General features: G+C 35.4%; 1 protein-coding gene across 4 annotated transcripts in view; it reads left to right on the forward strand.

The window, feature by feature from the left end:
- Positions 1 to 16,784, forward strand: part of met (MET proto-oncogene, receptor tyrosine kinase) — a 77,565-nt gene that overhangs the window by 27,542 nt on the left and 33,239 nt on the right. For all 4 annotated transcript variants that reach the window (XM_076303263.1, XM_076303271.1, XM_076303286.1 and 1 more), the window contains exons 3-10: positions 482 to 673; positions 2,384 to 2,518; positions 4,808 to 4,981; positions 5,106 to 5,260; positions 5,575 to 5,677; positions 5,869 to 6,005; positions 7,636 to 7,800; positions 14,007 to 14,100. In XM_076303263.1, coding sequence (XP_076159378.1) covers positions 482 to 673; positions 2,384 to 2,518; positions 4,808 to 4,981; positions 5,106 to 5,260; positions 5,575 to 5,677; positions 5,869 to 6,005; positions 7,636 to 7,800; positions 14,007 to 14,100 — 1,155 coding nt within the window. The remainder of the gene's footprint in view (positions 1 to 481; positions 674 to 2,383; positions 2,519 to 4,807; positions 4,982 to 5,105; positions 5,261 to 5,574; positions 5,678 to 5,868; positions 6,006 to 7,635; positions 7,801 to 14,006; positions 14,101 to 16,784) is intronic.

A 16,784-nucleotide genomic window follows, 5' to 3' on the forward strand; every position in this document is an offset into this window, starting at 1 on the left:
CGGTCATAAGGCATAGTCACACCCATTACGTGCCCTTCTAGGTTTTCACCAGTTCACCAGAAAAAAACATAGAAGCACAGATATATCCATCACAAAAGGACAAGAATAAGTCAATTACATGGTGAATGATAAATTGTGTGATTGTCCTGGTCTGGATTAATGTTGATAGTGTTTTTTAGTATATTGCTCTGTATCCTTCTTTTGCCATATTACAAAATGAATCTATCTAGTGGTTTGATGTAACTTGGACTGGATTTGGAATTAAAACTACATTGCATACGTCAGTGCTATGTGTCTTTATGTCAGTGTCTTGAAATACTTCAGATTCTCTTTCAGCAAAAACAATATGCTACAGTTAGGCCCTACTGCATGGTCAGTTTTATTTCAGTATACTTTTCGGAGTGTTTAATACTAAATGTTCTCACAGAGGGTCTTCAATATTTCTAGTATGGCTTGATAATGTGACTGGTTATGTTTTCAGACTTCCTCAGATGACTCTTATGCCTGTGGAAAACATGAAGGTGGCTATCGACTGGAGATAACAACTCCCATCACAAGGCTGGATTACTTTAATGGCCAGTTTAGCAACATCCTCATCACATCTATTGCCGTATACCCCCTGCAGAATCACACAGTGGCTAGTTTGGGAACTAGTGATGGAAGAGTTATCCAGGTGGGTATTATTTGATTTGATGTATCAGGGCAAGCATGTTCGTGTTATATGTGAACTGTCATTTCTGTTAAATAACATGTTTGCTCTCATTTTGATGTGGTTGATATATTTTATATACACATTATATAATATATTTTATATACACAGTATATGATTTTATTCTGTATATACACAGTTTATATACATAGTATACACAATATATAATAAACATATTAAATCTAAATTATACAAACCTAGATATATGTTTTTATATCTGTGTGATACTAGAATGTGAGAATGCCAAGGCAGGCTGGATGTAAATGTAGGGTATTTCCTGTTTGCCCTGACCCCACTCACTGGACTAGTGCTATTGTTTACTGGTCACCTGGACTTGTTTTGCAGACTAGCCACTGTCCCTGTCCAAGACTGTGCTTTTTTTAAAGTAATTTTGTTTTCATTTATTTGAAAATAGGCAGCTGTCATTAACTTGAAGCAGAAATTTAGCTTTGTCACTGAAAGTGCATCACATATTTTCCCAATAGTAAGTACATGACTGTCAGTACTGAAGAAGTGTGAAAAGGGGGGATGCAGAAAAAGGGTAACAGCTGCACGGAAGAGCTTTTTTGGAGAGTGAAGTGGTGCGTTAATTGTGTGTGTAGAGCTCCACTGGCATATCCTCACGTCAAATTTTCTTGGAACAGTCGCAGCTGTTGCTGGGTTTTTTATGCACTTTCCCTCCCCATTGTCTTTGTGTAAATGCCCAGGAAGAATCCAGCTTTGGGTCAGCTGTCACAACTTAAAGGCTAGAGTGGGCCCCACTCAAGATCCGTTAAAAACACAGAATATGCAGACAGAAATAGGAATGATGTGTAAATCCTAGTAAATTATTATTTTAATATTCAGTGTAATCTAAAATTCACAGTTGCCACAGAAATTATGTTTCCGAACAGAAGCTAGCTTTCCGACAATGTACTTAATCAAACAGTAGTTCAAACAGTAGTTCCCTGTATTGTACTCATGGAAGCTAATAGAAATCAGGAAAGCATGACTTGAGAATAATCAAGAATACAAACGTGTGTTCATGTATTGAAAGTAAAACTCATGAAAGTGTTTATTAAAATGTTGCATGAGGGCTGAGGGCTGATTAGGGCAGTTGGCTTTATTAAAAAAATGTTGGGGTAACTGAAGAAATTCTAGACACATTGTCAGGAATATGCTTTTGTACCACAATGGCTCCTATGGCTATAATTGCAGTGCCATGACAGATGATGAATGTCAGTCCAGGTGTGTGAATATGGCCAGTGGCCCAACACCTACCAACATGCCAGATAGTCTTTGTCTGTTTTCAGGCCTGCAGCAGTGTCTTTTGTCTTCTCGTTTGCCCTGCCTTCTTAGAGCAGTCACGGTTGCCTTTGAAAGACTTGTTGATAGAGCTCAAATAGTAGGATTACACTGCTCAGTGATTGTGGGCATCTATGCTTGAGTTGGTCTTTTCGGGGGTAATGTTTTTATTTTATTTTCAAATAGTGTACATGTACTGTATGTAATGTACATGTATTTCAAGATTTGTACATGGTTGAATAAATACAAATGTAGCAGAGTTCAGGGATTCTCCTTAGGAAATAGGAATGACAAATTATCAGTTCTACACAATACATTATTTGGAAAAATCTGTTTAATGATTATGTTTAGATTGTAAGATGCATTTTCTTTGGCTGTCTGTGTGTGCAGAGAGTGGTTTCCCGAACAAAAGATGCCATGCCACATGTAGATTTCCGCTTAGATATGCACCCTGTCTCTCCAAGAGTGGCTCTTCTGTCTCAAAAGCAGTTGGATGGTTCATTATTATTAATCACAGGAAACAAGGTAAATGGCTTTTAACATTTTTGAATGTTCTGCATTTATGTTATGGTTTGATTTATGTTCAGACTAAACAATATACATATTTATACATCTTTTGTTTGAATTTTCCACCAATTAAAATCCTTACAGATGTATTTTAAACAAAAACATGGTTCAAAATGTATTGCATACTTTTCAGGAGCAAATATATCTATAAGTGATACATTATGCGGCCCGTGATGTTTTCCAAAAATGCACTCACATATGGTGTTGACGAGACTTCAGATTGTTGATCTAATACATGAAATTGTCATCGTTGCCTTCTCTTTTATAACACTCAGAGCCAGAACCAGAACCAGCCGGCTCAGTCAACAGCTTCCTCTTGTGAAATTGGTCATTATAACACTGCAAAAACAACAAATATAATGGTGGCCTAAGACTGAAACTAGAGCCAGAATTAACACACATTTTTGGGTTTATTATATTCCCTGTATCTTCTTGTGTTCTGATAAAGAGAATGAGAAATACACGTGGTCATTATAAAAATAACAAATCAATGGGTATCCCAAGACTTTGCACAGCATTGTTATGGGGGCTCAGCCTCCTCTAAAATTTCACTGAAGTTTGTCAATAAAATATATGTAGCATTATATTTACGTTATGGGCCCTATCTTATAGCTTGGAAAACCAAACTCATTCATGAGTGAATAGAGTCTGGTCACTAGCGATTGGGAATCATTTACAAGCAATTGTTTACAAGCTAGCATGGTGACTGGCGTAGACATTGCGTTAACTTGAAATCATTGGTCCAGCCTAACCAATCACATTGATTAGATTCCTAACATTACTTCCTACTTCGCCTAAACTTTACAAACTGACAATAAACAGCATCGGCAATCAGGAAACAATGTATGTGTGCCTACCTTTGCCGTTAATAAATGTTCACATATTTTTGATGTTTGCAGCCGTTGCTACTACCGTTTACCACAGTAAGTTTCGATTTTGTTATCCCCCCTCGTCACTGATTGGGCAAGTAATCTGCCGACAGTTCAGTTTAGTTCAGTAAACTTTATTATCCCAAAGGGAAACTTATCTTGCAGACAGGTATATATATATAAATATATAAAGTACAACAGTACAGGACAGAAGACTGACAAGCAACAGTGGACAACAGGACAGCAGAGGATGCGTAATTTTTGTATGAGTTGGTGTACTTTTGGGTTGGTTTTATGTCTGGTGGAATCTGCATTAATACGCCAAACTACGCCTACACGTCATCGGCGAAACCCACTGGAGCCTAGACTAGCTATTGTCCTGTTGTCCCTTACACTTAAGTGCTTTCAGTTTCATGCCGCACAGACACATTAAAGAAATGTCATCAACACGCCCCCTCACTAGCTGTGAATCTAACCTTGTGCTTTAACCTTATTTTTCACAACTCACTCGTGCGGCACTCAGAATTAGCACTAGAGGGCTTCTAAGTATCAGTCTAAAAAGCTTGTGTGTGTATATGTGTTCCTGTGTGTGTGTTTATGTGGATGTGTGTGTTAGTCTGTGAGCCCATGTGTGTGTACAGTATGTGTTTGTGTGCCTGTGTGTGTACAGTATATGTGTGTGCCTGTATGTATGTGTTTTTCTGTGTGTGGGACCACAGTGTGTGTGTGTGTGTGTGTAAATTGGACATAATTAAGTCATGTTATTTAGCGTTTGGGAAAAGAGCTCTTCATTTGTCTGTGGTTAACTGAGGGAGTGTAAGGAGTGACTATAAACGGCCAATGTAACATGTACTGTAACATCACAGATTGCATCCAGATGCATCCAGAGAGTGATTTGATATGTCAAATTCTGTGAACATTCTGTGAACAAGATTGACTTATGCATGTCTTGAGATAGTGAATATTTTAGGCTAATTGTGGCTCCAAGGAATTTCACATCACAAGATATTGGCACAAGCATGATTTGGCTTTTGGCTGAATTTTAGTTGGCCATTGGCAGCCATTTTGTTGAGTGTGACAAATGAAATAAGAAATGTGAACGAATGGTTTACAGTGATTGTAGAACAACTCAGCTTTGCGTCGTGCCTAACAGCTCTCCTGAGGAATTCTCTAATCACAGTAAACCACAGCCTCTTATGGCTTATTGCTTAAGTATACATGTTGCTGCTATTTACTCAAAGACATCTGTCCAAAGTTATTTATCCAAAGAGACATTTTGTTTTACTGAATTGCATTGACCGGTAATCAACTGTTTCTTATGCATGTGTATGTTGACCTTACGTTATTATTAGGTTTCTAAAGAACAGTTTTCTTTCAGATTACAAAGATTCCATTTATTGGACCTGGCTGTGAACAGATGATGACTTGCAGTGCGTGTCTGATGGCCTATTCCTTCATGGGCTGTCACTGGTGCCAGAACCGCTGCACTAGGTCCTTGCAGTGTGCAGATTCACACTGGATTCAAGACTCATGTCCTCCTGTTATTAGCATGGTACTCAATCTTGATTATTTGATGTTTGTCTTTGAAGCATAATGCATTACTATTTACAACAATAACAACTACAACAATAATGATCATTGTTTGGCTATTTGGGGTTGTTTTGAAACATTTTTAGATATCCCCATCCACTATTCCAATTGGTGGAGATACAAAAGTCACCATCTGTGGGAGAAACTTTGGGTTCACCAAGCGTGAGCGATTTGACCCAAAGCTGATTCGCATCACAGTAGCTGGAACAACTTGCAAGCTACTAGAGGGAAATAGCCACCGGTAAGACTGATTCTACATTAATTGGCAATCAGATGGCAAATTTCCATTCTGTTTAGCTCTTCCAATTTCACATGACTTTGCCAGATTCCAGATTTAACTGAACTTCTCTGTCTCAGGACTCTTTCATTTACAACCAGTCTATTGTGAAGAAGGGGGGGGGGTACATTTCCCCCATGATAATTGCTTATGTGCACTATGTGTGGAGCAGTGTGGTCATTATTGTATTTACTACAGTTACCAACTTGTTTATCCTGATAGGCCACAAGCAGTATTTTGTTTATTGTTCACTATGCTGATGAGCTCTTTATGTTAAGGTTGGTTTGTGCTCCGGATCATGTGAATGCAAACCACTCAAATCACATTGTGGAAGTACACAGTGGCAAAGAGACTGGAGAAAAATTGGGACCCTTGTATGTGGTAAGCTTATTCATTCATGAAGAGTACTTTAATTACATCAGACCTAGAATCTGTGAAACTTAATAACGGAGTCCATTTTCCAGCACATACACTGAAATATCCAAAACAAAAATTGTGTAATCTTACATATTTCTATTTTTGTATGCCTGATACTTAAATATACATTCAAATATTATTTATATCTGCATTAGAACCCTGCTATCAAGAAGATCTTTCCAGAATTTGGTCCCAAGTCAGGTGGAACATTACTCTCCATTCATGGCTCCTTCTTAGACGGTGGGACTGAGACAATGGTCAATGTTGGGAATACAACCTGTGAGATTAAGAAGTAAGTAATCTTTGGAAAAGTTTATTGTGGGAATTAATTGTTTGAAATTATGAAATTTACAGAAGTCTGCATACAATTGTTTTTTAAATTGTGAACACAGGATAACTATATTTATATAAATATAGGATAACTATATTTATCCTGTGTTCATCCTGTCTTTTTTTGAGTAGAAAAGGTGACCAGGGCCTTTTTTTCAGTACGCTGACAGTATTGATTTCAGAAAGCAGCCGAAGTTGTACTGCCATAAACACACACACACTGACCAGAAATGTTTGGGACACGCAAACTGTCATATCATATTGCTCTCTGTGCTCTGAATTGATCGTAATAAGTTTCTCGACCAATACCATCTTCACTCCAGTGTTGCTGATTGTTATGGGAAATAAAAGTCTCACTTCTCAGTTTTGGATTGGTCAGCTGTCAAAAAAGCATTTGACGTAGAGTTTTTTTCTGAGAAATGTAACTTTTTTCAACTTCGATTTCAGGCCCAAAAAAGGCCGAAACATAAATGATCACATTCATCATATCTTTCCTAACGATCCGCTAGCTGCCTGCCCCATAAGCAGGCCGTCAAAAAAACGTGGGCAGCCTTGTCTCCGAGATCTGTACACAAAAAACACTGCTACCAACAAGTGTTGGCAACCACTCAAAGGCAAAATAAAGTGTTCCAACCAATAACCGATGAGATGCGCATTTAGGAGAGTTTAAATTGCATACTCTATACACTCCTGCTTGGTTAAGAACAATCACATTTTGTACCATAGTTATGCTGATGACACCAAAATCTACTTGGCCCTAATACGTTGTGACTATTGTCCCCTAGACTTTCTATTTCAATGAATTGACAAAATCAACCACTGGATGTCTCAAAACATTCTTCAGCTTAAAAAGGAAACTGAAGTTTGTTTACAAATCAATAAATGGGTTTGGATCAAAGTACTTATCAGACATGCTCCAACAATATACACCGTTCAGTCCACTCAGATATCAGGAGAAATATTTGCTGTTAAAACCTAACAAGGTGAAGCAGCGTTTAGCTTTAATGCAATTCAGCTCTGGAGCAAAATTCCAAATAATATATATATATATTTTTTAAATGCTCACACTGCATCCAGTTCTAACATAGGCTGTTTTACGACTTTTAATTATTGTGTTTATTGTGTTATGTGTTTTAGGACTGTCAATTATGTATTTTAAACTTGATTATTTAACTCTTTATTATTTTACTCTTTCTCTTATGGTACTACTTTTTAATTTGTTCTCAGGGGCATAGTTTGTGTTAAGTACAGGATTCAAAGCCTTGCTGTTTCCACTCTTTCAGTTTCAGTTTAAGGTTCAGGATTTAGCTTCCTCTCCCTGATCAATTCCTAGTCAATTATTAATTGTCACTGTTTTGTCTCACTTAACCCACCTCATCTCCTTCACTACATCATACATCATTCATCATTCATCATTCATTTTAATATATTCATCCCCCAGATATTTATTATTGAGGTACTCTGTGTCTATTTTCTACACATTAAGTGTTTTGATGTCATGTTTGGCCCAACTTGCTGCAACTAATACGAAATCCCTGGTTCAAAATACCAAAAGCTTTTTAAAACCCTTTTTTTTATTTGTCTGCCCGTAGTGTGTCGGCGAGTACACTTATATGCAAGACTGCACCTCAGGTCTCGCCTTCTTCTCAACCAGTCACACTTACGATTGATGGAGTGTCACTTAAGGCATCAAAAAGCTTCACATACAATGAAGATCCCTTTATTACAAACATCCAGCCAAAGAGCTCATTTGTCAGGTGGGTCACTAGGAGTGTGGTATTTCTACCTGCCTTCCAGCTGTGCACTTTATACACATATTATTTATTGTCTTTTGTAAGATATTTCAAAACATTTAAAATATAAATAAGAGAAGATGGTGAGTTTATTTAATACAAGGAACATTTGTTGACTTTCTTTCCCAGTTCTCCTGGAGAATGCTATAAAATGGTAGAGGACACAAGGACAATAACTGTGTTTTCTTTTGTCCACTTTTATGGGAATTAATATAGTGAAGAGAGCCCAGTTTATAAACAAAGTATTGTATATAATATATATATATATATATATATATATATCTTAATAATATAGAAACGCAATTCCAAGGAATTACCAGTGCATGAAAATGCAAAAGTTGTGATGTAAAATATCATGTATAGTTAAAATAGATAATACAGAGATGGTTACTACGGTGATGCTAGGATAGACATGGTGGTTGCATAGCTTAATAAAAGTTGATAGTTTAAAAGTAGACCGTTTAAAAGTTGAATGTAGATAGTTTAAAAGTTGTTGATAGACAGCTAGTTTAATAGATGGGTGTTTTAATGCTAGTTTAAAAGTAGACAGTTTAAAAGTTGAATGTATAGTTGAAAAGATGTTGATAGACAGCTAGTTTAATAGAGATATAAATTAATGGTAGTTTAAAAGTAGACCGTTTAAAGGTTGAATGTAGATAGTTTAAAAGTTATTGATAGACAGCTAGTTTAATAGATAGATAGTTTAATGATAGTTTAAAAGTAGAATGTAAATAGTTTAAAAGTTGTTAACAGACTGAACATTTAATGAATGTTGATATTCAAATAGTTTAATGGCTGTATAAGTAGATATTTAACGATAACTAAAAGTTGGAATGGCTCTAATGTTTGCTAGCAGTTATGCTAACAATTTTAACAATGCTAACTATGCTAACCATATAACTTAGCTAACTTAGCTAATGTTTTCTAGCAGTTTTTGGTAAAAATGCTAACTATGATAACCATGTTACTTAGCTAACTATGCTAACATGCTAACTACGTTAGCCATGCTACTTAGCTAATGTTTTTTAGCAGTTTTGCTAAAAATTTTAACTATGCTAGCAATGCTAACATGCTAACTATGTTAACCATGCTACTTAGCTAATGTTTTCTAGCAGTTTTGCTAAAAATGCTAACTATGTTAGCAATGCTAACTATGTTAACCATGCTACTTAGCTAACTTAGCTAATGTTTTCTAGCAGTTTTGTTAAAAATGTTTAAAAGTTGAATGTAAATAGTTTAAAAGTTGTTAACAGACTGAACATTTAATGAATGTTGATATTCAAATAGTTTAATGGCTGTGTATAGGTAGATATTTGACGATAACTGAAAGTTGGAATGGCTCTAATGTTTACTAGTAGTTATGCTAAGATTTTTAACTATGCTAACCATGCTACTTAGCTAATGTTTTATAGTAGTGCTAGCAATGCTAACATGTTAACCATGCTACTTAGCTAACTTAGCTAACATTTTCTAGCAGTTTTGTAAACATGCTAACAATAGTAACTATGTTAACCATGCTACTTAGCTAACTTAACTAATGTTTTGTAGCAGTTTTGTTAAACATGCTAACTATGTTAGCAATGCTAACATGATAACTATGTTAACCATGTGACTTAGCTAACTTAGCTTATCATTTTTAGTAGTTATGCTAACTATGCTAACTAGCATTTTAACATGCTAACTATGCTAACCATGTGACTTAGCTAACCTAGCTAATCATTTTTAGTAGTTATGCTAATTAGCATGCTAACAATGCTAACTATGCTAACCATGTGACTTAGCTAACCTAGCTAATCATTTTTAGTTGTTATGCTAACTATGCTAACTAGCATGCTAACTATGCTAACCATGTGACTTAGCTAACCTATATAATCATTTTTAGCAGTTTTGCTAAAAATGTTAACAATATTAGCGATGCTAACATGCTAACCATGTTAACCATGCTAACTAGCTACAGTGGGTAGGAGTCATAGTTGATGACAAGTGTTGACATAGTTGATGACAAGTTAAAAGTTGTTGATAGACAGCTAGTTTAATAGATAGTTTAATAATAGTTTAAAAGTAGACTGTTTAAAAGTTGAATCTATATAGTTTAAAAGTTTAAAAGTTGAATGTAGATAGTTTAAACATTGTTGATAGACAGCTTGTTTAATAGATAGATAGTTTAATGATAGTTTAAAAGTAGACCGTTTAAAAGTTGAATGCAAAAAGTTCAGTAGTTTAATGGGTTACATTGTTTAACAGTGGATTATTGTAGTGAGGACTTTTATTTTGAAACAGTTTTGGGCAGAGGAAACAGTTGAATAGGATGTGTAGTCTTAATTGACCCAGATTATATGCTTAAAGCCTGAGGCTGCAGGTGGCCTGAACACCTGCCATAGGATTCTAATTGCTTAATGGCCGTATTATGATGTCATAATCGGCAATGTTAAGTCTATGGGGATTTTTAAAAAGTTTTTCTTTAATAGTTTAAAAAGTATAAAAGTTTCAAAGTTGAAAAGTCATACCAACCCGATCTGTTTGAAGAACTATGTAACAAAGTTTGAATGAAGTTTCTAAGTTAAACTGTTCAAGAGAAATTGCGTACGGAAAAAGTGGTAAGCGGAATAATAATAACTAGAAATGCAATTCCAAGGAATTACCAGTGCATGAAAATGCTAAAGTTGTGATGTAAAATATCATGTATAGTAAAAACAGATAATACAGAGATGGTTACTACGGTGATGCTAGGATAGACATGGTGGTTGCATAGCTTAATAAAAGTTGATAGTTTAAAAGTAGACTGTTTAAAAGCTGAATGTAGATAGTTTAAAAGTTGTTGATAGACAGTAGATAGTTTAAAAATTGTTGATAGACAGCTAGTTTAATGATAGTTTAAAAGTAGACCGTTTAAAAGTTGAAGGTAAATAGTTTAAAAGTTGTTGACAGACTGGAAGTTTAATGAATGTTGATATTCAAATAGTTTAATGGCTGTGTATAGGTTGATATTTGACGATAACTGAAAGTTGGAATGACTCTAATATTTGCTGGCAGTTATGCTAAGATTTTTAACTATGCTAACCATGTTACTTAGCTAATGTTATATAGCAGTGCTAGCAATGCTAACATGCTAACCATTTAACTTAGCTAACGTCTTCTAGCAGTTTAATGAATGTTGATATTCAAATAGTTTAATGGCTGTGTTTAGGTAGATATTTGACAATAACTGAAAGTTGGAATGGCTCTAATGTTTGCTAGCAGTTATGCTAAGATTTTTAACTATGCTAACAATGTTACTTAGCTAATGTTTTATAACAGTGCTAACAATGCTAACATGTTAACCATGCTACTTAGCTAACCTTTTCTAGCAGTTTTGCTAAACATGCTAACTATGCTAGCAATGTTAACTATGTTAACCATGCTACTTAGCTAACTAAAGTAACGTTTTCTAGCAGTTTTGCTAAACATGCTAACTATGCTAGCAATGTTAACATCTGAACTATGTTAACTAAATGACTTAGCTAACCTAGCTTATCATTTTTAGTAGTTATGCTAACTATGCTAACTAGCATGCTAACTATGTTAACCATGTGACTTAGCTAACCTAGCTAATCATTTTAGTAGTTATGCTAACTAGCCTGCTAACAATGCTAACTATGCTAACCATGTGAGTTAGCTAACCTAGCTAATCATTTTTAGTAGTTATGCTAACTATGTTAATTAGCATGTTAACATGCTAACTATGCTAACCATGTGACTTAGCTAACCTATCTAATCATTTTTAGTTGTTATGTTAACTATGCTAACTAGCATGATAACTATGCTAACCATGTGACTTAGCTAACCTAGCTAATCATAGTTGATGACAAGTGTTGACATAGTTGATGACAAGTTAAAAGTTGTTGATAGACAGCTAGTTTAATAGATAGTTTAATAATAGTTTAACTCTTTCCCGACAGGGCCAAAATAGGCCAAAAATGACTCCTTTGATATTTCATTCTGCTGTGGGTGACCTAAGCATATCTCAAAGAAACCATCCATTTTCTCTTGAAGCCAGATAGTTAGGCTACACGAATATATGTTTGACATGACAATTATGTATTATTTATATATGCTAATTAGCATACATTAGCATAAAATTTGCATATTCCGGGCACATTTTTTGAGTTTGTGAAGCTCTACAGCTTCAACACAGCATGTTATAAAAAAAGTGAAATAGCAGAAAGTTGCATTCACCTGTTGGCTAAATAAATACCAAGTTTGGTAGCAATTGGGTGAAAGGAACTCTAAATAACTAATTTTGAAATTATGTATACAGACGAGCCTAAATAACCATTACATAGTTTTATTATCAAAATTAGTTGCAATATCACATTTGTATCAAAAAAATAACTTACAATTTCATCTCATACATATTATTTTGGTTAATAATCATGTTTTTTTTTTTTGGTCAATGTGGAATAATCATGTTAACACAGTTTAGACTGTTAAAACAGATGAACAGTTAAAATGACCCAACAGAGTCAGTGTTGCTTACAATGACCCAACAGATTCAGATACCTCCCACACGGAGTTACACTACAGATTTGGCCCCTACCCTCTCACACCACACAGTTTCATATCACTAGACAACATGGGCATATGTACTTTTAAAAACAGATGAACAGTATGTCATTACTACCACTGAACCTCGGTCGATTGTCATTACTCGCCATGTTGAAATATCGCGATCGGCGCTTGACAACCAATCACAAAATATAAAATCTAACCAATAGCAAAAATTCAACACATATCCAAGGAAAACCCATTTATTTGATTAACTTAGACACTCATTGACATACAAAGACGTTTTCACGGGGTTTCAGTGAAGAAAAATGATACGTACGTACTGATTTCTCTATGGGCTGTCGGGAAAGAGTTAAAAGTAGACTGTTTAAAAGTTGAATCTATATAGTTTAAAAGTTTAAAAGTTGAATGTAGATAGTTTAAAAGTTGTTGATAGACAGCTAGTTTAATAGATAGATAGTTTAATGATAGTTTAAAAGTAGACCGTTTAAAAGTTGAATGTAGAAAGTTCAGTAGTTTAATGGGTTACATTGTTTAACAGTGGATTATTGCAGTGAGGACTTTTATTTTGAAACAGTTTTGGGCAGAGGAAACAGTTGAATAGGATGTGTAGTCTTAATTGACCCAGATTGTATGCTTAAAGCCTGAGGCTGCAGGTGGCCTGAACACCTGCCATAGGATTCTAATTGCTTAATGGCCGTATTATGATGTCATAATCGGCAATGTTAAGTCTATGGGGATTTTTAAAAAGTTTTTCTTTAATAGTTTAAAAAGTATAAAAGTTTCAAAGTTGAAAAGACATAGCAGCTTGGTCCGTTTGAAGACCTACGTTACAAAGTTTGAACGAAGTTTCTAAGTTAAACTGTTCAAGAGAAATTGCGTATGGAAAAAGTGGTAAGCGGAATAATAATAAGAAGTTGTTGATGTTGCCTTGGAAGAACAGTACAGTGCATTTTCATGCACTGTAATAATAATAAGAAGTTGCCTAGGAAGAACAGTACAGTGCATTTTCATGCACTGTAATAAGAAGCCTAGGAAGAACAGTACAGTGCATTTTCATGCACTGTAATAAGTTGTTGCCTAGGAAGAACAGTACAGTGCACTGTAATAAGAAGTTGCCTAGGAAGAACAGTACAGTGCATTTTCATGCACTGTAATAATAATAAGAAGAAAAAGTTGTTGCCTAGGAAGAACAGTACAGTGCACTGTAATAATAACTAGAAATGTATTTCCTGAGAGAAATATCACTGCTTACACAGCGACAAATGTCCATCGTGTAGTTTCAGACAAAACATAATGTAATGTTATATATATATATATATATATATATATATATATAATGTGCTCATATAGAATTTACTTAATCATTAATTGTTAGTATAAAAAAACAGAACGATGCAGCATAAAGATTCGCACATATATATACATATATGCATGTATGTATGTATGCAGTATGCATGTATATATGTATGTAGATGTATGGGCATGTACTGGAAGTAAGTCGAAAATCAGTATTTATTTTTGGCTAAACAATGAAATGTTTGTATTACCTTTAGTGGGAGAAAAGAATGATATGAAACGTGTGAAACATCAACAATATCCTCCCTTAATGTGTTCCCATACAGCGGAGGTAGTACTGTGTCAGTGTACGGGGTCTATCTCCACTCTGCTCAGCAGCCCCTGATGGTTCTCTCTCATGAAGGGAAAGTCATTAAAGAGGTGAGTTCAGGTTGTTGCAAACTCTTTAAAGAAAACTGGTCTAAAAACATCCTAATTTTGGAAGATAACAAGTGTAAACTTCCTTTTGGGACCAAAATTATGTTAATCAGAGTAGTTTTGAGTAAGACTGAAATATGCATTTGCAAGGAAATAGCATACAATCGGGATAATGGACTCCAAAGCATTCTGGTATCAGAAGTTAATGAACTTCAAGGTGTAACCATTACCACTTTACTACCATTTTACCAGCATTACCACTTCAAACGTGCATGCAAGTTCTGATACCCGAATACTATGCCATCCCTTATCCCTTATTGATAGGAAAACATTACACAATTGCTTTAAGTTAAACTTCATTGAAATAGGCCTTCAACAACCATACACATCTCATGAAATGACATGACACAAAAAGGAAAAATCAAGTGCATCTTATCCAAATGAAACACAATAAAGAACAACATAGAACAGAACTTCTGTTATACTCATCTAACATAGTTTTACACACTTACTCTAAAACAAAATGTTCCTGTCCTAAATGAAGATATGCTGAACCTCACTCAAATCATTGTAAAACAATTACACTGGCGACGCATTCCATTAGTATGTGCCAAACAAAAATCAACTGCTGCAACTGTTTGTTATTTGATAAACATTTGCCAAATTTTGCCAAAGAACTGCCATGTTTGACAGAATAATAAATCAATGACTTATTGCACTTATATTTCGAGTATTAACTGTGTGAAGTATATAAGATAACGGTGTTAGAAAAGCATAAAGCCCTGCAAGGATACAATTGCTTCAGAACAGCTAAGTGAGGTATTAGGGACTTTGCTTTGTGTCATGACCAACAACACCCCTTAGCTGTTCTAAAATCCCTAAAACCTACAGCCTCTTTGGGCTTATTACACACCTCTAACAGACATTTGATCACATTGACTGACGCTAGTGTTTACTATTCACTGTCCCATGCCTTCTTCAACTGCTGGGCACACATCATTTGCTGCCATGGCAATGTTATTATTATTTAAACTTTCACTCCCTGTCTACAGCCCCCTTTCTCTCTTTTCTGACACTGCACCCTAGCAACCACCTCAAGTACCCTACAACAACCTAACAGCCACTTCAATAGAGAGCCAAAGTCCCGCCATGGTCCATTCTGGAAGAAAATATGAATGGTAGTCAGTGGCTAGTGACTGTTCTGGTCCTGTTTGAGTTGTGTCATGAATTGCACATGATGGTTGTTGTAATTTTATAAGCCAAGGAAGTCACACCTTGTTGTAAAACAGGAAAGTAACATTAGATTTTGTGTAAGTCACTCAGTGGACATTACATTATGTTTTGTCTGAAACTACACGGTGGACATTTGTCGCTGTGTAAGCAGTGATATTTCTCTCAGGAAATACATTTCTAGTTATTATTATTATTAAGAAAATACCCATGAAGGTGTCCATAAAAATCCTTTGCCATAAATTGAGAAAGATATTATCTGATTTCAAAAACTGTGATTGGCTGTTATGGAGCTGCTCTCTAAAAGGCAAACAATGATTGAAAAGTAATAGCATGTAAACTCTGCTAATGACTGAATAACATCTATGGGAAAGTCCATCTTTGAACAGCAGTTTTCATTTCCCACTGTACACAAATGTCTTCTTGACAGTTAATACTTCTGACACTGCCAGATGTGGGCAGCTGGGCCTGAAATGTGGAAAGATTCTGAATGTTTTTATTTTCAATTAACTTTATTTGTATAGAAACATCAACAATACACATTGTCTTAAGGCTCACAATGGAAGCATAGGCAAGAGCAAGCCTTTTGTGGCAATGATGCATGAGAAAATACAGGAAGAGGCCTTGAGAAAACCCAGCTGAAAAACAGTGCTTCCTGTGGGACAATTTGTGTGGAGTATGAAAGTTATGACAGTCATCACATAATATGGCATCCTAAAGATCAAATCTGAATGTAAAAAGCTTGTTTAGGTATATTATAAAGTCTGTATTCAATACTTTACCATCCATGTTTGGAAGTATGTAGCAAGAGGAAAATATAATAACAATATGAAACAAAATATAATAACAATATGAAACAATATGAGACGAGAGCAGTAAGGGAATATGATATAGTCAACACCGTAGCCATACTATTCTGCTGTTAAATACAATTAATAATTCACACTACAGCCAAATTGCTGTTTCCCCCAAATTTGCTAGGACGAAATGTGCAAGGTGTTTCACAGTGCAGAAACCTACTGAAAGGCCAACAAGAGTTTCAACCCCAGGGGCTAACCCCCCCTCCGCGCAAAAAATCTAGCACTTCAGTGATCAATATCTTGTGACAAGAGGGTTTGACAGCAACAGGTGGAAACTGGAGGGATCTCAAAATGACTGCGGGTTGAGTTCAAACCTGGGTCCTTCTTGGACACAAATGTAGTGTGGACGCTGCAGCCTCTTTGCCACAGCTCCCCACTACAACATTTTGTGGATACATAGTAAATTACTTGACAGTGCAAGTATTTTATTACGGAAAAGTTCAAAGTTCATCTATGGAGGGCACTGCAACTGACATATTTCAATAACTGCTGGACCCTGATAATTGCTGCTTGTAGATAGAATCTAAACTTATTAGGACATGGGTATATATTATCCTGTGGGTATATATTATCCTATAAATGTTGACACTCTACATT

This window comes from Alosa pseudoharengus, unplaced genomic scaffold, assembly GCF_046254945.1.
Source record: "Alosa pseudoharengus isolate Yale_2024_CS ecotype anadromous, Long Island Sound unplaced genomic scaffold, YU_APseudo_1.1 YU_APseudo_1.1_scf_10, whole genome shotgun sequence".
Lineage (NCBI taxonomy): Eukaryota > Metazoa > Chordata > Actinopteri > Clupeiformes > Clupeidae > Alosa > Alosa pseudoharengus.